This window comes from Macadamia integrifolia, chromosome 7 (genome assembly GCF_013358625.1).
Source record: "Macadamia integrifolia cultivar HAES 741 chromosome 7, SCU_Mint_v3, whole genome shotgun sequence".
Classification (NCBI taxonomy): domain Eukaryota; kingdom Viridiplantae; phylum Streptophyta; class Magnoliopsida; order Proteales; family Proteaceae; genus Macadamia; species Macadamia integrifolia.
The window spans coordinates 34,265,022-34,286,156 of record NC_056563.1 but is presented as its reverse complement, the minus strand read 5'-3'; the positions used below and the strand labels follow the sequence as shown (position 1 = coordinate 34,286,156).

The window sequence follows — 21,135 nt, the reverse complement described above, 5'->3', positions numbered from 1 at the left end:
CCTGTCCTAGGTACAAGCTACTGGCTCGACCGGCGAGAAAAACTAGTGGGCGACTTGGCAGGCTACTCCTAGCCAATCAGTCTAACCAGAGCTACTGGCTCAACAAGTGAGTAAGACCGGTGGGTGGCCTAGCCTGCTTCTCCTGGCCAGCCAGTTCAGGCAGAGTCCCTAAGTCGAGCGGCGAGCAAGGACTGGTGGGTGCCTTTCCCACTGGTTGACCCACCAATCCGACTTCTTGGATCCCAATTGGGCCCAAAATTTATCAAGTAACCTTCTCTAGTGATTCTAAACACATTGGGATCATCATACCTCATTGGTTATGAGCTTAAAATAGAGTTATACTAAACTTGAAATCATTTATGATAGGTTGTACTAGAAATTTGCATAATCGCACGTCGGATCTTCCTCGTACCACGGGTGATCTTTGTACACAACGAAGTGGAAAGAGTACATTGCATCATGCCATTCTGGCAGTAGACTAGCCATGTCATCATTTCATTATTGCTGTAGACTAGTCATTAACATGTGCCATTTGCATGCATTGATGTGTGTATTGTGAAATTCACTTATGACTTGACATGCTAATATCTTTAATTGTTAAATGTCTATTCCTGCATTGTGGTATGAGGTGGATGACTTTAAATTATTAAACATTATGCTTTGCTAGACTAGATGCCGTAGTCGGCTTGGACATGAATGCATTGGTGGCACTATACAGTCGTACTATCTCACATAGGAGCATGCGGTTAGGAATGACATATCCCTGTGCTACGACCCTTCCCAGTAGGGTTTTAGGTATTGGGTATATCACTAAGGGGAAGTTTGAGGTTGTGAACTAATGGTGACAGTTAGAAGTATGCCCAGTTGATCATTAGGACTGTTAGCAACTTCGGTGATATATTAAGAGGGCCAATCGTACTGCTTTTAATTTAATGCAGGGTAAACCTCATTTTACTTTAATGTCACTGTTGGTCGGTAATTTACTTTAATGTCTCTATGGGTCAACATTTTACTTTAATATCACCGTGGGTTGGCACTTTGCTTTTCTGGTACCTACGGCTGGCCTTCTCTGGCAACCCAATGGGCATATCTCGGGATGGGGTTCACGGCTAGTACTCGAAGCATACGCGCATTGTGGTTGCAAGTAGCAAATGACTTATAACTTAGAATTGTTGTCTAGGTGGACTAAGATAATAAAATGAACTGCACGCATATAGGTTCATTTGTATTGTGCATACTTGTTTGGTCTTTCTTTTCACTTACTGGGCTAGTGAGCTCATCCCACGTGTGCACCACTTTTTAGATGATCTTACAGGTTATCCGGCTGAAGAGCTAATGATGGGACCCACTGTGGAGTTTTCAGTCGAAGACTGGTGTGTCCCTAAAGATCTTGGGAATGGGGCCGAGTGCTCGTGCAAGAGTTGTGTTACGGGACAGCAACACTGATACCTACATAGGATTTTTTTGACTATTTTGGAAATGTTATCCTTTTTGTGTTCTGGATAATTAAATTGTAATTCTTGTGTATATATCACACCTACGGGCTCACATGTATATATATTATGTATTACAATTTGGGTATCAAGAATATTGGGGTATTTACTGGTATGTACATGTAAGCATTCCACTGAAATACAGAATCTTCTTGGTTTATAGTGTGTATACTGTGCCATGGTTACTGTATCAGATGATCCTGATAGGTTTTGGGTTAACAAGTGTTAACTCGGTCACTAGCCTGATTTTGTGTGGAACTGGGTGTGACAATCGGTGGTATCAGAGTGTGATGCTCTACCCACACACAACATACAAGTTAGATCCCATAAAGTCTTATAATAGGACCCCGGGGTTGGGTAGACATAAAAGCTTTAAAGGGATAAAATCTGTAATAAGATGAAAAAGTCTAAATACTTGCATTCCATGGCATGCATGGGAGAAGAACTTAGATAGATTAATAAAGGAACAATGGGTCTATTCCATAAACCATTAAGTTAAATTTTAATGAAAATTTTGGTAGCATAATAGCACTATATCAAAATTCCAAAAATTTTTACAAACCATCTGATAAACAATATATATAAAGATAATCACAAAAGGGGGATGACACACACTATCATCGACAACCCATAATAGAATAAATTAAAACAAGTAAAACAATCCAAAAGTTATAAACATCTACAAAATACCACCAAGTTCCAAACCATAGTAGTATATCAAAATATACAACCACCAAGTATCAAAGACCACCATCATCAACTAGAAAAGAAGGAATGTAGAGGATGAAGCCACCACTCTGTCAATCATCATCGTCATCCACGATGAAGGTTTCCCTGCCTGTATGCCTTGAGATGCACTTGAAGTGACGATCGTAAACATCAAACCCGTCATTCGCAGTAATTCCATTAGATACCTTATCCAAGTCCTCGGTGAAGTACTTGAAACTGGCCTCTAATCTTCCTAGTTAGTGTTGTATCACCAAACATTGGTCGGCCCTCTCCTCTACATGCTATGAAATATGATCTTGACCTTCCTTCAAGGCACCAATGCTGTCCATTAACTTTTGAAAATCAAAAGCCCCACCTGTACACACCCAATTTTGTCACTCTCCTCCGGTTATGATGAAATGTGGATCTTGGATGCGACTTCTGGCTTCCGATCAATAGAGATGATGATGGAACATTCCCCTACCCAAAACCCTAGAAACCCCCATGTTGGAGAGAAGAGGGTCCAATGTTGAATTTTTATATACAAAGGAATCTAGTTAAGCTGACCGTACAAATAGATAGTGCTCGGAAATACGATTTTGACGATGTATGGCATGTCAAAATCGAACCATCGGATCTCTCGCGATCATCCTCGAAAGATTACATTTTCTTGTACGTATGTCACGCACACTGGCAAGCCTGTTGGTAAAAATTTAGGAAATCCCCTACCTACCCAAATACTCTGAAATTCATCTCCTATCTACTTAGATAACCCAAAAGCATTCCCCTAATAGAAACCCAAAAACCCCACACAAGAGAGAAGAGGGTCCAATTTTAACTTTTTATATGCGAAGGAACCTAGTTAAAATGACCGTACGGATGGATAGTACTCAAAAATATGATTCTAACGATATATGGCATGTCATAATCAAACCGTCGGATCTCCCACAATCTTCCCTAGAAAATCATAGTTTCCACGCGCATGTCGCGCACACCAGCCCAGCCAAGCCTACCTTGCACGCCCGCGCGCCCCATACACCCTTGCTCATGACCCTGCGCACCACTGCTTCACACCATGTGCAAGCACAGGCCAGCTCGCAAGCACGTAGGCCAACCTGTGCCCACCTATACCATGTTGCCCACCCAACCTCTGCCCACCTATGCCACACTACCCGCACCCCCTTTGTGCCCAGCCTCTGCCCACATATACCCCAGTGTTTGTACCCCCTTTGTACCCAGTTTATGCCCCTCTATGTGCTCATCTCACGTCCACATGCCACTACCCGTGTGCCATGTGCCGCACACCCATGTTATTGCTTGCATTGCCTACCCTCCTATACTGACCATGCCTCGTGCACTTCGGCCCGATCTCGCTCGCCATCGTCAATGGTAGGGATTGATATTCCCCTAGCCTAGTGGGTGAAGAAATTCCCTGTTCACCCACTTAAGACTAAAAAACCCTTTTTTTTGCTAAGGATTCTCTCTCCCAAAAAATCCCCTTTTACCCATTGGATAAAATCCCTCTTTCACCCATTTTGGTCTGAGACCCCCTTTCAGCCATTGGGTAAAATCCCTCTTTACCCACTTTAGGTAAAAAACCCCCTTTCATCCATTGGATAAGGATGTTCCCTCTTTCCTACTGGCCGGAAAAACCTATAAATACCCCCTCTTTTGGATTTTACACACCAAAACCCTATCTCACTCCAAAGTAGTGAAACCCTCTTCCCTCCCCCTCTTGATTTTCTTCGGGTCTTCGGAGCGATCTTCATCAAGATCCAAAGTCTTGTTCGGATCTTCGAAGTGTTCTTTGGGACTTTAAAGATCTTCAATTCAAGTTCTTAATCTAATCCAGTCTTTGCCAAAAGTAGTATGTTCTTCAACCCCCTCATTTGAGTGTTCTTGAGTTTTACCAAAAATAGAAACCCCCTTGAGGTTCTTTGGGTCTACGAAGAGATCTTTGTCAAGATCTAAAACTTTGTTCAGATCTTCAAAGTGTTCATCGGGACTTGGAGATCTTTAGTCTATTTTTAGGTCAATCCGTTTCTTTCCAAAAATAGCCATTCCTAGTAAAAGCCTTGTCCGAGTGCCCCTAGAATCTTTCTAGAAATAGCCATTCCCAGCGGAAGCTCTACTGAAGTGCTACCTTAGCCTAGCCCTCCCCTAGGCTATCCTCAGTGGAAGCTCTGTCAGAGTGCCACCTCATCTTAAGCCCTAAAATAGCCAACCCTAGCCGAAGCTCTGCCAGAGTGCCCATGGAATCTTTTCAGAAATAGCCATTCCCAAAGGAAGCTCTACTGAAGTGCCACCTCAGCCTAGCCCACCCCTAGCCTATCCCCAGCGGAAGCCCTTCCAGAGTGCCACCTCATCCTAAGCCCAGAAATAGCCTTCCCTAGCCGAAGCTCTATTCGAATCAAAATCTGGAAATAGCCTTCCTTACCCGAAGCTCTGTTCGAATCCAAATCCAAAAATAACCGTTCCAAGCCAGAACTCTGTCCACATACCATCACAATCAACATCTCTCAAGAAAGGAAGTTGGAGGTCAAGACCATCTTCGCCTGAGCCAGGAGAATCCAAAAGACAATCCGAGCCAGTACTAATCAAGGACCCACCCCTCTTGACCCGAAACAATGGTTAAGATCAAGTATATTTTCTCAACCAAATCGTCATAATGTAGACCTTATATAGGCTACATTTTTAGTGTATATAGTTATTTAAATTCAGTCAATGTATATATGTGTGATAACTCAGCCATACAAGCGGAATAGGAATAATTATGTAAAATGTTCGCTCTAATAATTATGGAAAATGTTCGCTCTTAAGCATCTAGTAGGAAGACCAGTTGAACCGAGTAAATTAGGTGCCTAACACCTTCCCAATTCTACAACCTGACACTTACAAATCTCTGGAACAGACTAATTTTTGGGCCCCTTTCTCTGGAATTGGCCCCACCTCTAGGTCCTAAGCCCATAATCCTAGGTGGCAACTCCAAACCCCTATTTGTATGATCTCGATCCCCATGTTGGATCATCATCAAATCTCCGTCTCAAATGATGGCCTCCACCTATCTTTGAGTGGCAATATGGTGGTGCAGGGCCTGCATGCAAAGCACACACGACACACCTCTCCCTCATGAAAGAGAAAGAGAGGAGAGAGGACGGGATGCCAGTCCTTTCCCCCCCCCCAAAGGGGAAGAGAGATCTCTCATTTTTGGCTACTACCCTCTCAATGGCGACTCCACTACGGAAAATGTCAAGCTTCTTGCACTAGATGCTACCATTAAATGTAAGAACATTTTCCACCACATTTGTTTGAGAATGTGTTTGGCTAACCCCATGTTTGTAATTGTATTCGCTAATTGCATCATGCATTGTGCTCGAAGTGAAATCATTTGGCAAGGGTACTCCCTGTCATGCCCGCATCCTCGAGGAGGTCAGTGCATGATATACTAAGTACTCTGAGAGCAAATAATAGCTGCTTCTTGTACAAGAATGGAAGGTATCGTAAAATGGCAAGGATGTTGTAATTGTGCCAGCACCCTCGGGGAGGTCCATGTACTTTATGACATTCTGAGATCAAATGTGTCATCAAACGGTGAGGATGTCCATAATTGTGCAAGCACCCTCGGGGAGGTCCATGCACTTTACGACATTCTAATATTGAAATGATGGTTACCCTACATTACACTTTGGCACACAATCACTCACGGTTCCACCACCTCGTGGTCAATTGCTTAACCTCGTGTGTAGTCACGAGTAATGGGTAAGGAAGTCACCACTTGATCTCGTACCTACGGTTATATCAAAAGGATCATGTACTTTGAGCATATAGATCTTGTCAAGGAAGCCTTGTTGGTCCTATTACATCCACCACATGCTCGCATCATGTAGGAAATAGGTGAAGAAGCTAGGAACGCCACAAGCTAACTGTAGAATTTGTTTGCGGTCTTGAAAAGGAATGTTGCTACATTATATTCCCGTCATAAAGAATTGCTTCCCTAAGTGGGTTTTGATAAAAGGTGTCCCTCCTCCTTAAAAAAAATGTCAAGATAAGTGACTCAGGGGCAATCCTGTCACAGTCACATAAAGTCCCAACAGGTCCCAAGAGAATCAAGAGGAAGGACATCTAGTGGGAAAAAGAGTAAGGAAAGCATGACTTTATTACAGGGAATGTTTTAAGGGAATATTCTCGATAAGCCACTTGTATGAATCTCCCGCTTATGGCATTGAGTGGACTAGGGACATCAATCCCTATCCACTCCCTATCATTAAGCGGACTAACCTTGAATGGATCATTAGTTGTTAATTTTGTGAATGTGTGAACAAGGGGTTGGGAATTTAAGAATCCTAAAATAAATCACTTTTGGTTTAGGCACAGTTCCACATCTCAAGTATTCTCTGTGGTCCCTTTGGATACGTCAACATAATCGATTGACTCACCTAAGTCCAATGTCACCTCCGTCATCTCTCTGAGATTGTCTACTACCAAGTGATTACAACCCGGTTAGTATGGATCCACACAACTTTGAATCACCCGAACAGGCCTAGGTCCATCCCGTGGAGACCTTACAGATAGAAATGGCTGAAGTCAAGAAAGGAATAGCTCAGATCTTGCATGCACTTCAGAATCCTCCCATAACTGAGCCACCACTAGCTACGGGAGATGTGGAATAGAATAGAGCTACAGGTTATCGTGGGAACTCTTCCCGAGTTGACTTAGGAGAACCAGAGCATGTCAGACTAATCAGTCAAAGAGGATCTTCACCTACCCATCCACATGGTTAATGAGGGGCCTATTCCAAGGTCCCTCCTCCTAGGGTAGTGATCAAAGATGAAGAAGAGGAATTTGTAGCACACATCCTAATGGACCCTCCAGAAATGGAGAGAGAAAGGAAAGTCAGGGAGCAGTTAGAGAAATAGGAAAATATGCTCCGATCAGGGAAAAGTTTGGAATTCCAAATAGTAGAGTCAGATGAAATGAGTTTCTTCTCCGGGGTGAGAATTCCAAAAAAATTCAAATGGCAGATTGAAAGGTTTGATGATTCAGGAGATCCCAAGGCTCACCTCAAAGATTTTCTCAGCATCGCCAAGTCGTGGCAACTTGCAGACAACCAGATGGGGTAGGCCTTCATGTTAACCCTATTAGGACCAGCATTGAGGTGGCTCACCTAGTTAGAGTCATCCTAAACTTAGAATTGGACAACAGTGGTGAAAGCCTTCACCAAGCATTACTCATACAATACTAAGGTGGATGTGAAATATCGAGAGCTTGAGACATTGAGACAGTAGCCTAGAGAAGGATTCACTGCCTTCTTGATGAGGTTTAGGGACAAGGCCGCCAAGATGGTAGATCGGCCTTCAGAAGCAGAGCAAGTAGAGATGTTGATAGAGAACTTGTCAAAACCTCATTATGATGTCCTCTACTATCAACATTTACAAACTTTTGATGCCCTAATAGCCACCGGTACACGTGTGAAAAATAGAATCTTAAGGGAATCTCAGTATCAAGTATCTTCCCAAGATGTAGGGAAGAACACCAGAGTCGGACGTGGAAAGGGTCTAGAAACTAATATGGTGAGTGTAGTTCAGTAGTCAGCCTCACTAGTCACCTCTTCACAGCCATTTGTAATACAAGCAAATGCACCCTCTCAGAAGGCTCCTCGTCCAAGAAGCAGTTTTTTGATTTGGGAATGCCCGTGACAGTAATGTATGAGAAGTTAAAGAAATAAGGATTGCTCGGGACAGTGGCTCCGAGAGTGATCATCAACCCTCCTACAGCTTGGTATAGGGATCATGAATATTGTGCTTACCACACTCAGAAAGGGCACACCACTGAAAGATGTATATGTCTGTAACATGCGATCCAAGACTTGGTAGACAACGGAACCATTGAGGTTAAGGTGAAGTAGCCTCCCAATGTCAATACCAATCTACTCCCTGATCATGTGAACAATCTGGATGAAGAAACCACAGAGAGTGATCCCACTCAACTCATTGTACCTACAGCTCGGAAGAACCATATGAATGCCTAGCTTACAGGAAAATCATGAATCAAAGGGCTGGAATCATAAGGACTCCCAAAGGAAGAGAGTCATCAGAAGAAGAATCAGAAGATCGGACTCCCGCCGGTCATCCTTCCTCATCAACAGAAGAATCCACCTTACCTTCCACCTTCACCATATTATCAGCCTCCGCCATATCATCAACCTTCCCCCCACCATCAAAACGAAGGAATCTCCTCATCCTATCACCCCTAATCTTCATATCCCACTTCTCACATTGCATCATCTTCATACCATCCCGCTTCATATCCCTCATCACCCTCATACCAATCCCATTTGTGAGGTTCGGTGTATAACCCAAAAGGATGGATGGATGGGTACGATTGAAAGGATATGCTTGCACTACTAGATTCCCCAAAGATGACCTCATAAACAGGATCAATGAATGCTTTAGGATAAGACTAGGAAAGTGATCCCACTTCCCTAATTTATCCCGCTGTATCTTTAGAAGATAATTCAAAAGTAATTGAAGATGTTACAGTTGATCTTCTCAGAGCAATAACCGCATTGGCCATAGGTGACCAGATCAAAGAATACACTTCCCTAATCCACATAGGGAGTGACACAGAGGATGATGAGTTAGGATTGGTCCAACTTTGGGCCAATGATGTCAAGACCAGCCCTATGGAAATCTTCCAGTCCATACGCTCTGAATACTATGAGCATTTGGATGCTGGAGAATTTGATGGTCCAAAAGAATCTGATGAAGAATCAAGTAAGGGGGAAATTAGTGAAGAAGAGCCTAATGATGACGACGATGAGGATGAGGATGATAATGATGGAGATGACTCTTGTTCCTAAGAAGATGATAGGTATCCAAACTGGGATGACTACCAAGGGCCTTGGTACAATGACTATGATGATAAGTTAGAATACTACTCACCAGAATATCCTATATGTTTCTCAGTTTATGCCATTGGTGGTGATTATTTGATAGTTGAACCAATAGGTGGAATTTACCCTTCCCTCTATATGGGAGGTGATGATTTTATATCAGATTCAGAAAGAGATGAAGGATCTGGAGAGCCGATGCAAGTTTATCTGGATGATCCAGAATCTATATTAGAAATAGAAGAAAAGTTGTGTGAAGTGTACTCCATTACATTGAAAATACAGGAAAGAGTGGAGGAAATTGACAACATGCTGAGTGAAGTAATTGTCGGTGATTATTACTACCGTGAGTAGTTGGATGATCTGGAGGAAATATGGCCAGATGACACATTCTCAAAAGCAGTAGACACCGCATTCCAACAGCTTTCTAATGCAGTCAAAAAGCTACGAGCAAGGGCTGTGGATATTTGTGGAGGACCTCGACTTCCCACCCCAAGTAGGGAAGGAGAATCAGAAGAAGAAGATGACACCACCTTAACCAGTAGTGATGATGAAGATTGTTATCCCACAAAGATTATTGTAAAGAAATCTGTCAATGTGATGGAAACTCGGAGTGGAAAAAACTATAAAGGCAATGCCTTAGTAGTAGAACAGCCAAGGGCTAATGAGGAAGGAGCCAGCAGCTTAAAGAAAGAGCCAGAGAACCGAAGTCTTAGCGCAACTCAAGAAGTCCCAAGCTAATATCTCAATTTGGGGATTGTTGATGGCATCCCCGACACATCGTGAAGCAGTCTTGAAGTCTCTCACTAACGTGCAGGTGCCGATTGAAATAAACCCAACACATCTTGCACATATAGTAGGGGCAACTTATGTGGTGCAATCATTGATGTTCTTAGATTCAAAGCTTGCCAAAGGAGTCTAGCACAATCTAGCTCTCCACATCACGGTAGAATGTCTTAACAAAGTGGTTCCCTAAGTTCTTGTTGACAATGGGTCCGCTTTGAATGTGCTACCATTGAGATCGGCAAAGAGTATTGGCATCAACTTGGAGGAAATGATGCTGACCACCCAAACCACATGGCATATGACAATACCAAGAGGAAGATCCTTGGCATCATTACCCTTGCCATAAAGGTTGGCTCAATGAAGTTCGACATTGATTTCCAGGTCATTGATATACCAGCAGCTTTTAACATGCTCTTAGGAAGGCCTTGGTTGCATCTTGCTAAGGGGTTGTCCTCTAGTCTCCATCAGAAAATGAAGTTCATTCATGAAGGAAAGGTGGTCATAGTAACCGGAGATCCCAAAGTGGTTAATACCTTTAGCCAATATTGAAAATGGGGTAGAACAAGGCCAGAAAGTTCAACTAAGTGGTTTTGAATTAGACACAACTTGCACAGCCATTGCCAAAAAAGCTCCAAAGGAGTAAATCCCAGCTAACTATGAGGCCGTCTGGAGTCTGCCAGTAAACTAGATGATGAAGAATATGCAATATTTTCCTGGTATGGGTCTAGGGAAATATCATCAAGGAGTTCCAAAGCAGCCTAGTTTGGTAGTGAACAAAGGAAAGAATGGTCTCGGGTGCACTCCTCCGACCACCAAAGGCCAGAAGGTGCTAAGGATGACTAGGAAGATCTTTATCTCTTATTACCCCACTCTCAATGGGTATTTTGTAAAAGAAGGAGAGGATTTCCATTTCTGTGGAAATATGGAGCCATGATTTGATGAAACAGCCGCAAAGATGTAACCAAGGTTTGAAGTGTTTTTCTAAGACGAGTTCGACTAGGTCACTCATGAAGTGGAACAATAGAAAATGTTATTCAATGAAAGTGATCAAGTTAGTTGCATTACTGGGATAGTGGAAATTGCATTGATTGAAGATGGGTTCTCCTTTGGTGACCCCTCAACACTAATCCGATCTAAGGAATTACCAAGTCCTCGAGTCCTCCTGAAAAGAGAATGGAAAAAGAAGATAAGGCTCACCTGGAGTATACAGCTTCCCACAGATCTGAAAATTCACATTTTCTCCCTCTTACAAGAACCAAGAGCCCGAGAGTTGCATGAACTCAAGCCTCGTCATTTCAGAGGAAGAAGTGTGTATGCAAAGCAAAGAAGAGCAGAAAGAATGATGGTTTGTATGTATTGTGCCCGAACCAACCACAACGGGAAGACTCGTGAAGGTGGTCAAAGGTGTGATTAGGGTATCGGAATGGCATCCCTTAAGAGGCTGAAAAAGATGGACTTCATAGAAAAAGGATTGAGCAGTCTCCACCAATCTTCACCCCTCAAAAAGTTCGGCTTTCGAGAGCACGAGATTGACCAGCTGGTATTCATGAAGAAGCAAGAACCTATCGACCATTGCACCACTGAAGAAATAGTAGCAACTTTTTTAGAAGGAGAAGAAGGCCCTTTGCCACACCTCCTCATCCATTAAGCCACTGAACCATTCCTAAACTAGACAAGCACTGGAGAAAACTTCAAGTTTGCTCATGCTATTGAGTCAACCAACCTGAATACCCCTAGCAAAAGCATCAAGCCAGTGATCGAGTTTGTAGTCAAGTCTGTTGTTTATGATCTCGTGTTGACCTCCCCTCTTGAGGAGAGTCTAGAGTCCTTGTATGTCGAGTCTGTCACTCCTTTAATGAATAAAATTTCTCATTCCGAGTATGACTTGCCTCCTTTTTCTGATGATGATCTTAATAAATATCAAAAATTAATAAAAAAATACAAACCAAAGAAAGCCCAACCCATCCGTGAGGATACTCGGGTTATTAATCTAAGAACCAACCAATGCCTTCGAGAGATAAAAATTGGCAGTACCCTTAATGACAAAGAAGCGGAACAAATGATTAGCCTTCTAAGGAATTCGCCGAGGTCTTTGCTTGGTCGTATGAGGATATGCTTGGTATCAACCCTAAAATCATACAACATCGATTGTTGACTTACCCTAGGGCAAAGCCGGTAAAACAGAAGCTCTGAAGAATGTGGCCAGAATGGAGTGAGAAGATTAGGGAGTGAGAAGTTGTGAAGCAATGGAATGCAGGGTTTTTACAAGTGGTGAAGTATCTCCAATGGTTGGCCAACATTGTACAGATTTTAACAAAGTTAGCCCTAAAGATGACTTCCCATTACCTCACATTGATGTATTGGTCGATAATACGGCGGGGCATGCTTTGTTATCATTTATGGATGGATCCTTGGGATACAACTAAATAAGCATGCACCCAGAAGATCGGGAGAAGATAGCCTTCACCACTCCATAGGGAACCTATTGTTATAAGGTGATGCCTTTTAGACTGAAGAATGCTGGGGCAACCTATCAAAGAGTAGCTACGACCATACTGCAAGACATGATGAACAAAGATGTGAAAGTCTATGTGGATGACATGATAGTGAAGTCAAAAGATCGATAGGGGCATATTCCCGCACTAAGGTGAATCTTTAAAAGAATCAAGAAGTATCAGCTGAAGTTGACCCCTCAAAAGTGTGTATTTAGGGCAACAACAGGAAAGTTATTAGGCTTCTTGGTGAGTGAAAGAGACATTGAAGTCGACCCTATCAAGATCAAGGCCATTCAGGAAATGCCCACACCTCCAACTGAGAAGCAAATATGAGGATTTCTGAGTCACCTCCAGTATATTAGCAGATTTATAGCTCAGTTGACTACAATCTGTGAACCAATTTTCAAGTTGCAGAAGAAGGATTAACCCATTGAGTGAAATGACCAATGACAACAAGATTTTGACAAAATCAAGGGATACCTCATGAACCGACCAGTGTTGACACCGCCAGTGGAAGGAGAACCACTTCTGCTATATCTGTCTGTGGGAGAATATTCCATGGGCTCTTTTCTAGCACAGAAGGAGTTAAAAGAAGGGGCAGAGCATGCCATATACTACCTCAATAAGAAGTTCCTAGAGTATGAGACGTGGTACACATCTTTGGAAAGAACTTGTGCTGCATTGATTTGGGCAACGAAAAGATTGTGACATTACATGGTTTCTTATTCGGTGCACTTGATCTCAAGAATGGATCCTATCAAATACCTCTTCGAGAAACCATCCTTAATAGGAAGGATGGCCCATTGGTTGCTTTTACTATCAGCGTTTGACATCACCTATCATAGCCTATTGTTTGGCTACCCACCCCACAGAAGATGGAAGATCCTTGGATGATGCCTTTCTCGATGAAGGATTTGTCACATTAGAGGAAGAGATGCAGTTAATGAATGGTAGTTATTCTTTGATGGAGCAGCCAATCGGAAGGGATGTGGTGCGGGAATATTGCTTGTCACTCCTGACGACCTTTATTTTCCTTCATCATTTCGCCTCGATTTCCCCTATACCAAAAATATTGCTAAATATGAAGCTTGTGCTTTAGGGCTCGAAACTGCTTTGACTATTGGTGTGAAAAGGATCAAGGTTTAAGGTGATTCATCCATCATCATTTGCCAGACATAGGGAAAGTGGAAAGCTAGAGATGAAAAGCTGAAGCTGTATCAAGAACATCTGGAAGAGGTGACTGGATACTTTGAGAATATCTCATTCGAATACTTCTAGAGAGATGACAATAGGTTTGCTGATGCCCTTGTAACCTTGGCTTTCATGGTAGAATGCGACCCTATGGCGAGGGTTGGACCATTCTCGGTGGAATAAAGAAGCTGGCCCATTTATCAGAATTTGGTGAATTCTCTGTGGATGGTCGGTCTTGGTTTGCTCATATAGTGGACTTCATCAGGGAAAGGAAACACCCAATTGAAGCAACTAATAGAGAAAAGAAATTTCTGAGAAGGTATACCACCCAGTTTATTCTTTAAGAAGATCTATTATACAAGAGGTCCTATGACGGAATACAGTTGTTGTGTGTGGACGAGGAGCAAGCTACCACCATCATGGAGGAAATTCATCAAGGTCTTTGTGGACCCCACATAAATGCCAAGATGTTATCTAAGAAGATCCTCAAGCTGGGATATTACTGGAACACAATGGAAGCAGATTGTGTGGACTTTGTCAAAAAATGTCACAAGTGTCAGATTTTACTAACATCATACATATCCTGCAATAGAGTTGCATTCGCTCAGTTCACCTTGGCCATTCTCCACTTGAACCATTGATATCATTAGAAAGGTCAACCCCAAAGCATCCAATGGCCACGAGTTCATCTTGGTAGCCATTAATTATTTCACCAAGTGGGTAGAAGCTCAGTCCTATACGGTTCTCACGTCTACTAAGGTAGTCAAATTCATCCAAGAAAATATCATTGCATGATATGAAGTACCTTAAGAATTGAAATCAGATCAGGGATCCCATTTCTGGGGCAAGACCAATAAAATCTGCACAAAGTTTGTTATCATAAGACATCACTTTACCACTTACAGGCCGCAGACCAATGGGGCAGTGGAAGTAGCCAACAAGAACATCAAAGTCATCCTATAGAAAATGGTGGAAACACCCAAGGATTGGGCTGATAAGTTACCCCTTGCCTTATGGGCATACCGGACTTCTGTACGATCGACAGGGGCAACACCTTTCTCTTTGGTATATGGTGTTGAGGCAATTTTACCAGTGGAAATCTTGGTACCATCCCTAAGGGTACTCCTTGATAGTTAAGTACCTGAAGGTGAGTAGGTGAATGCTAGAAATGAGGAGCTCAATTTTCTCGATGAAAGGTGCATGAAAGCCATGGATAATCTGAAAAAATATCAATTGAGAATGGCCCGGGCCTTCAATAAGAATGTGAAGCCCCGTCACATAGAAGAGGGTGAACTTTTTTTTTGAGAACAAAGAGCCCCGATTCATGACCCAAGAGGGAAATTCAGGCCCAACTGGAGTGACCCATTCACTGTCAAAAAGATTTTACTAGCCAAAACTGTGAAACTCATAGACCACAACGGCGAAGAAGTACCGGGACTAGTCAACATGGATCAGCTCAAGAAATATTTTGTCTAAAAGGGTGAATAGCTTAAACTACGTCAGACCTGATTCCTTTCAAAATATATGTAGGCAACTTGACATGTGCAAGTGCAGTCTCAACACTCTAAAGGCAGTAAATTGATTCCCCGATTAATAACCAAAGTATCTTAAAAGATCATCATAGTTTGTATCCCCCAAGAATCACCATTTGGCATGAAAGGCCATTAGGTATATATCATTCACCTATGGCCCATCAACTCTTATCTAGGATTCTATCCCCTAAAAGAAAATTGCCACCCGGCACTAGTTTATTTCCCATCCTTGATTAGTAAGAAAAAAAAGAGAGCTTGATGCAATAGTGGTAAAGGCTTGTTTCAGTCATTAGCTAATGAGTAATGCTTTGATAAATCATCATATCTCTTTTGTTTGTGATAGTTTCAGGAAAAGTCATGAGTTTGTTGGATGAAACATTGAGGAAATGGACCTTAGACATGAACATGAGGGCACCAGGATTGCTGGAATCCATGAATGTGTCATTTCTCGATCAGATTGGATGTGTGAAGTTGCATTATCAGTTACTTCGGCAGGTGCCTCAACACTGTGAGCACCCAAAGGTAGGTTGGTCCAACCATCATTGAAGAAAGATTATTTGGAAGAAATTCAGGACTTCTTCGGATGGAAGGAAAAGGAAGTAAAGCAATTTGTTAGGTACGGGAAGATTGACATTCTGAAGGTGGCCCAGATCTTCATCTAATATCTACCAATGGGAGGAATCCATCAGTAGAGATCACAGGATGCTTATTTACTTTGCATGATAGCTAGCTATGTTCTCTGCACTCTTGAATGTGGTGCACCATCCGTTCTGATTGAGCTAGTAAAACAGTTGAAGAAGGGAGGTGACATCATCCCTATGGTTCTTGCAGAAACACTCAAGGGATTTGATGACATGAGCCATGGCCATAGATTCAGACTGGATTATTGTCAACGGAGTCCTACTATCTTCCAGATTTGGCTCCTTGAGAAACTGAAGTTAACCAAACTATTAAAAGGAGGCCCACTCAGAGCTCTTTGCTAATAGGATAAGAGGGAAGTTCTGAAATTTGACCTTATCACTGATTGGGAGAAGTACCTAAAGGAAAGGATTGTGCAAGATATCGTATGGAGGTGCCCAGGGAGGCCACAAGAAGATTTTCTGATGAAGACCCCTAGCTACAATTATGTTTGAATGATGGGACTGACTCACACATCCTTTTATTTTCCTATGTACATTAGCTGACAAAATGCTTGAAGTGACGGACCCAGAAGAGTTAGTGAACTTTCATCCACCACAAGAATTGTCTCCACACCTAGTTACTCACCTATCCTGTCTATGGTAAGAAAATTGTTCTCCTTTTCATGTAATTCACTTGGTAATAGAATGTGGAAGTATTTGGGTTTTTGTGTTATCCCGATTATTCTAATTATGACTTGAGTTATGGAATTGATTATGCCTAAACATTGCACACAAACAAAAACAAAAAAGAAATATTTTCTTTATACCAAAGATAGGTTTTCATTCATAAGATGCTAAAGTGAACAAACAAGGGCAGGGAAAAAGAAAAAGAAAAATATGCATGTGTTTGTGTTTGCAAGAACTACAAGAACAAATTCCTATGGGTCAAAAGTCATCATCTGAACCATACTCTGAATCATCCTCATGGAGCACTGGACAACTCGCGGATGCTAATCCAGCCTGCTCCAGCCTCTGGGTCATGTCCTGAATCAGCGCATATTGCCATGTAATCTCCCGATCATTGGAACTAACTTAGTTCTCCAAGGCAGCAATCCTCCCATCCTAAGGAATAAAGGAAAGGATCAAGAAGAAGAATAATGAAAGAAGAAAGGCAAGAAGAAAAAAGGGAAAGTATGAAACACCTTGGCAACTATCACCTACCACAGGCCATAATGCATCCTCCTAATCTCAGAATAGATCTTCGGGGACACCTGAGAAAGAGCATATCAGCTAGAGGAATTAAAGAGTTAATAGAAGGATGATCAGATACTCACATAATCATAAGGAATGGGTAGCCTAAGGGAAGCGTTTACATTTGTTGTCTGCTCTAGAAGATGAGGGAGACTGGGGTTGGCTGCGTTGGGGTAGTTCTAAGCAAGGAAGCTATGGAAGGGGATGCTAGCAACTCTAAGAGATCCACCTACACTAGTAGAGGGTCCTACTTATGAAGAATCAACAGCACTGGCATGAGACCGAACAGTAGAAGGATCTACACGTCACACTCTCCTTTGAAAGAACGTCAGTTAAGACCAAAACACAAAAGAATTTGAAGGAAATACTTAAGGAAGGGTAACATACCAGTGGACCATTAGGATCAAGGGGTGCATACTGTTTCCTCCTCCAGGAAGGCTCTGTAGTCCCTATCCTGGTGAAGAAATGAGTCATCCCATACTTTGTCAGCCAAACGCTCAATCTCATCTGCTAGGATGATCTCTAGGCAATGCATAGTGGGTGGAGGAAGACCAGGAGAGGGGCATGGCTTGATATCCGACCATTGGGGTACTACTCTCTCTCCCAAATACTAGACGTGGCCCCAAATACCTCGAAAAAGGACTTGGTTCTTGGATAAATGCATAGCCAATGCAACTCCTTCAGAATCGAGAAATACAAGGTGATGGAATGGTTACCAAGTAAGCTGCAAATCCAAGGAAAAGTAAGTACAATACAAGATAAAAGGAATTTCAGTGTCAAACATGGCATACCTCAGTGAGATCGTTCAAAAGAGAACAAGAGGTGGTCCCTCAGTCTGGGGGCTAAGGTCCCCAAGTGCTCGAAGCACCAAGGCTGTTTCAAGAGATTAAAGTAAGAAAGTGCAATCCAAATGAATGAAAGGAAATGGGTATAAGGAGGAAAATTACCTGGAGTATGAGGCCCGCTCCCTTGAGACCTCGGTCTCCATATGATAGCAAGTCTAGGGTCCGCAGGAGATACGCATAGGCAACCCCATCCTAGTCCTAAGAATCTACCATATGAAGATCTCGGAGGAAGAACACCAGGCGGATGTCTACTCCCCCTCAGAAGTCACTGAAAAGGCACTGACCCATAGCAAACAACAAGAAAGAATGGGCCACCTGTGACATGTTGCCTGGGTTCTCCCCCAGGCCGAATTTTCACCATCGGGCACTAATCACCCCTAGATGGATGTGTGTCTGGCCAACCGCAATGGTAATTCCTGTCAATTCTGCGAACTCCCTGACAGTCAGAATCCCGGGTAGGGTCAAGGGTCTACCCCCAAATGGAATGCCTGTCAAGACATAGAAGCACAGGGGTGTGATGGTGATCTCACCAACAGGGAGATGAAAAAAAATGAGTACTCGGCCACCACCATTCCATCAGGGCCCCCACCAGTGTCGAATTGAACTTTTGGGTCTCTGCCAAAGCTAGCCGGCACAAGTATGATGCATCAACTATCTACTTTACTCTACGAGGAAGCATCCTTTGCCATGACTGAACCATGCTCGGATGGCCATACAAGGCCAGGGTAGGTGGTTCCCTCCCCTCATGCTAATGGAAATAAAGAATGTATAAAAAGAAAAAACAACAAAAAGCAAAAACAACATAAAAGATAATAAAAAAAATTAAAAGATGATCAAAATAATGAATAAAATATAAAGACTTACCCAAGAACCCCATGCAGAGTTGCAGATGTGGTTCCGACTGTTGTGAAGAGTCTGCCCGGAGTACCAATCAACAAGGCCCTCATCCCTACAAGAAGAATTGCTGCAACTCTCCAGTTGGATTTCTCTAAGAGTCTTTCCCTTTCTCCTTTTAGTCATATTTTTAGAAATTGTAAGAAGCCCTAGAAAGTTTCCCAATTTGCATAAAAGCCCACAAGAAGGCCAAATTCTCCAAATGACTCCTCCCTTAAGAAAAAGATGAAGATCTTCAAGAACTTCAAGAAAAACCTAAAAGCTCCAAAAACTCAAAACTCACTCACTTCACTCAGAAAAGTTAGAATGAGGAATGGACAAGGAAGGGGGACCATTTATAGGAAAAAAATTGTTTTCCTAAAAAAAAAAAAATCAAAATAAAAAGTTCAAATCAAAAGATTCCAAATCAAAAGCAAAGAGCAAGATTCCAAATCAAAGAACCAAAAATCAAGAATGAAGGGAAAATCAAGAAGAGAAACAATTTCATTGACCTGGCACCAGGTGGGCCAATTTTAGTGACCCGGCCATTTGGTGGCCCAATTGCATTTACTCGGCCCCAGGTGGCCTAATTTCATTGAACCAGCCCCAGGTGGCCCAATTGGATTTATCCGGTCCCAGGTGGCCCAATTCTTTGTATCGGCTCCAAGTGACCCGATCTCATAGACCAAATCCCTGAACTGGCACATGTGAAGGCTCGCTAAGGAAATCAAAGAATCAAATGTTTTTACCTGTTGCAAGATTGGAAGAGCAGCGAATTCCTTTCCTGTAACCATCGGTCCTAGATGGTTCAGATTGGTTCGAAAGACCCAGCCTGGAGACCAAAATTCCCTGAACTAGCACATGTGAAGCCCAACTAAGGAAAATCAAAGAATCAAATGTTTTTACTTATTGCAAGATTGGAAGAGCAGCGAATTCCTCTTTTGTAACCCTCGGTCTCAGATAGTCCAGATTGGCTTGAAAGACCCAACCTGGAGACCAAATTCCCTGAACTAGCACATGTGAAGCCCAGCTAAGGAAAACCCAAAAAACAGATACTGACATCTTTTGGAGGATTGGAAGAGCAGCGAATTTCTTTCCTACGAATAAATGGCTCAGGTAAGTCATAAACATCAAGGTAGTTCAAAGATATTACCTATTACATTTTCAACTCCATCATAAATGAGCAAGATGACGGCAGTATTTCCTCCGAGTGACAAAATGTGATCGTCCTTTTCTTTGCCCTTCGACCGTTAGCATAGGCCTCGGCCAAAGAGGGGCATTCTGTAGACACCCAATTTTGTCAACCTCCTCTGGCTATGATGAAATGTGGATCTTGGACTTAACTTCTAGCTTCCAATTAATAGAGATGATGATGGAACCATTCCCCTACTCGAAACCCTGGAAATCCCAATGCAGGAGAGAAGAGGGTTCAATGTTAACTTTATATTCATAGGAATCTGGTCTAGATGACTATACATATAGATAGTGCTTGGAAATACAATTTCGATGATATATGGCACGTCAAAATTGGACCATCGGATCTCTCGCAGTCATCCCTGGAAGATTACATTTTCTTGTATGTATGCCACGCACACTGGCAAGCCTACTAGTAAAACTATTGGAAATCCCCTACCTACCGAAATACCCTGAAATTCATCTCCTATCTACCAAAAACATTCCCCTAACAGAAACGTCGAAAACCCTGCATGGGAGAGAAGAGGGTCTAATTTTGAATTTTTATATGTGAAGGAATCCGGTCAAGATGACCGTATGGATGGATAGTACTAAAAAATACGATTCTGATGATATATCGCAGGTCAAAATCAGACTATCAGATCTCCCACAATCTTCTCTGGAAAATCATAATTTTTGTGCGTATGTCGTGCACACCAGCCTAGCCAAGCCTGCCTCGCACGCTTGTATGCCCCCGTACACCCCTATACATGCCCCTATGCACCCCTTCCCGTGCCCCTGCGCACCCCTGCCCATGCCCCTGCTCACCCCCACACACCACTACTGCACCTCGCGCTCACCACTGCTGCACACCATGTGCACGCACAGGCTAGCCCTCACGCATAGGCCAACCTGTGCCCACCTGTGCCATGCTGCCCACCCAACCTCTGCCCATCTGTGCCATGCTGCCCGCCCAGCCTGTGCCCACTTGTGCCTTGCTACCCACCCAACCTCTACCCACCTATGCCACCCTACCCACACCCCATTTGTGCCCAGCCTCTACCCACCTATGCCCCAGTGTCCGTACCCCCTTTGTACATAGTTTATGCCTCCCTATGTGCCCAGCTCACACCCACATGCCACTACCCGCATGTTATACGTAGCACAACCATGACATTGTCTGCATTGCCTGCCCTTCTATACTGACCATGCCTCGTGCACTTCAGCCCGATCTCACACACCGTCGTCAATTGCCGGAATTGATATTCCCCTGGCCCGG

The 21,135-nt window shown here is 42.9% G+C and overlaps 1 protein-coding gene across 1 annotated transcript in view; it reads left to right on the top strand.

The window, feature by feature from the left end:
- Positions 1–9,037: 9,037 nt before the first annotated feature.
- LOC122084950 (dynamin-related protein 3A-like) overlaps positions 9,038–21,135 on the top strand; it is a 54,865-nt gene continuing 42,767 nt past the window's right edge. Inside the window, exons 1-2 of the mRNA XM_042653361.1 lie at positions 9,038–9,071; positions 9,167–9,411. Of these exons, the coding sequence (XP_042509295.1) occupies positions 9,038–9,071; positions 9,167–9,411 (279 nt within the window). The remainder of the gene's footprint in view (positions 9,072–9,166; positions 9,412–21,135) is intronic.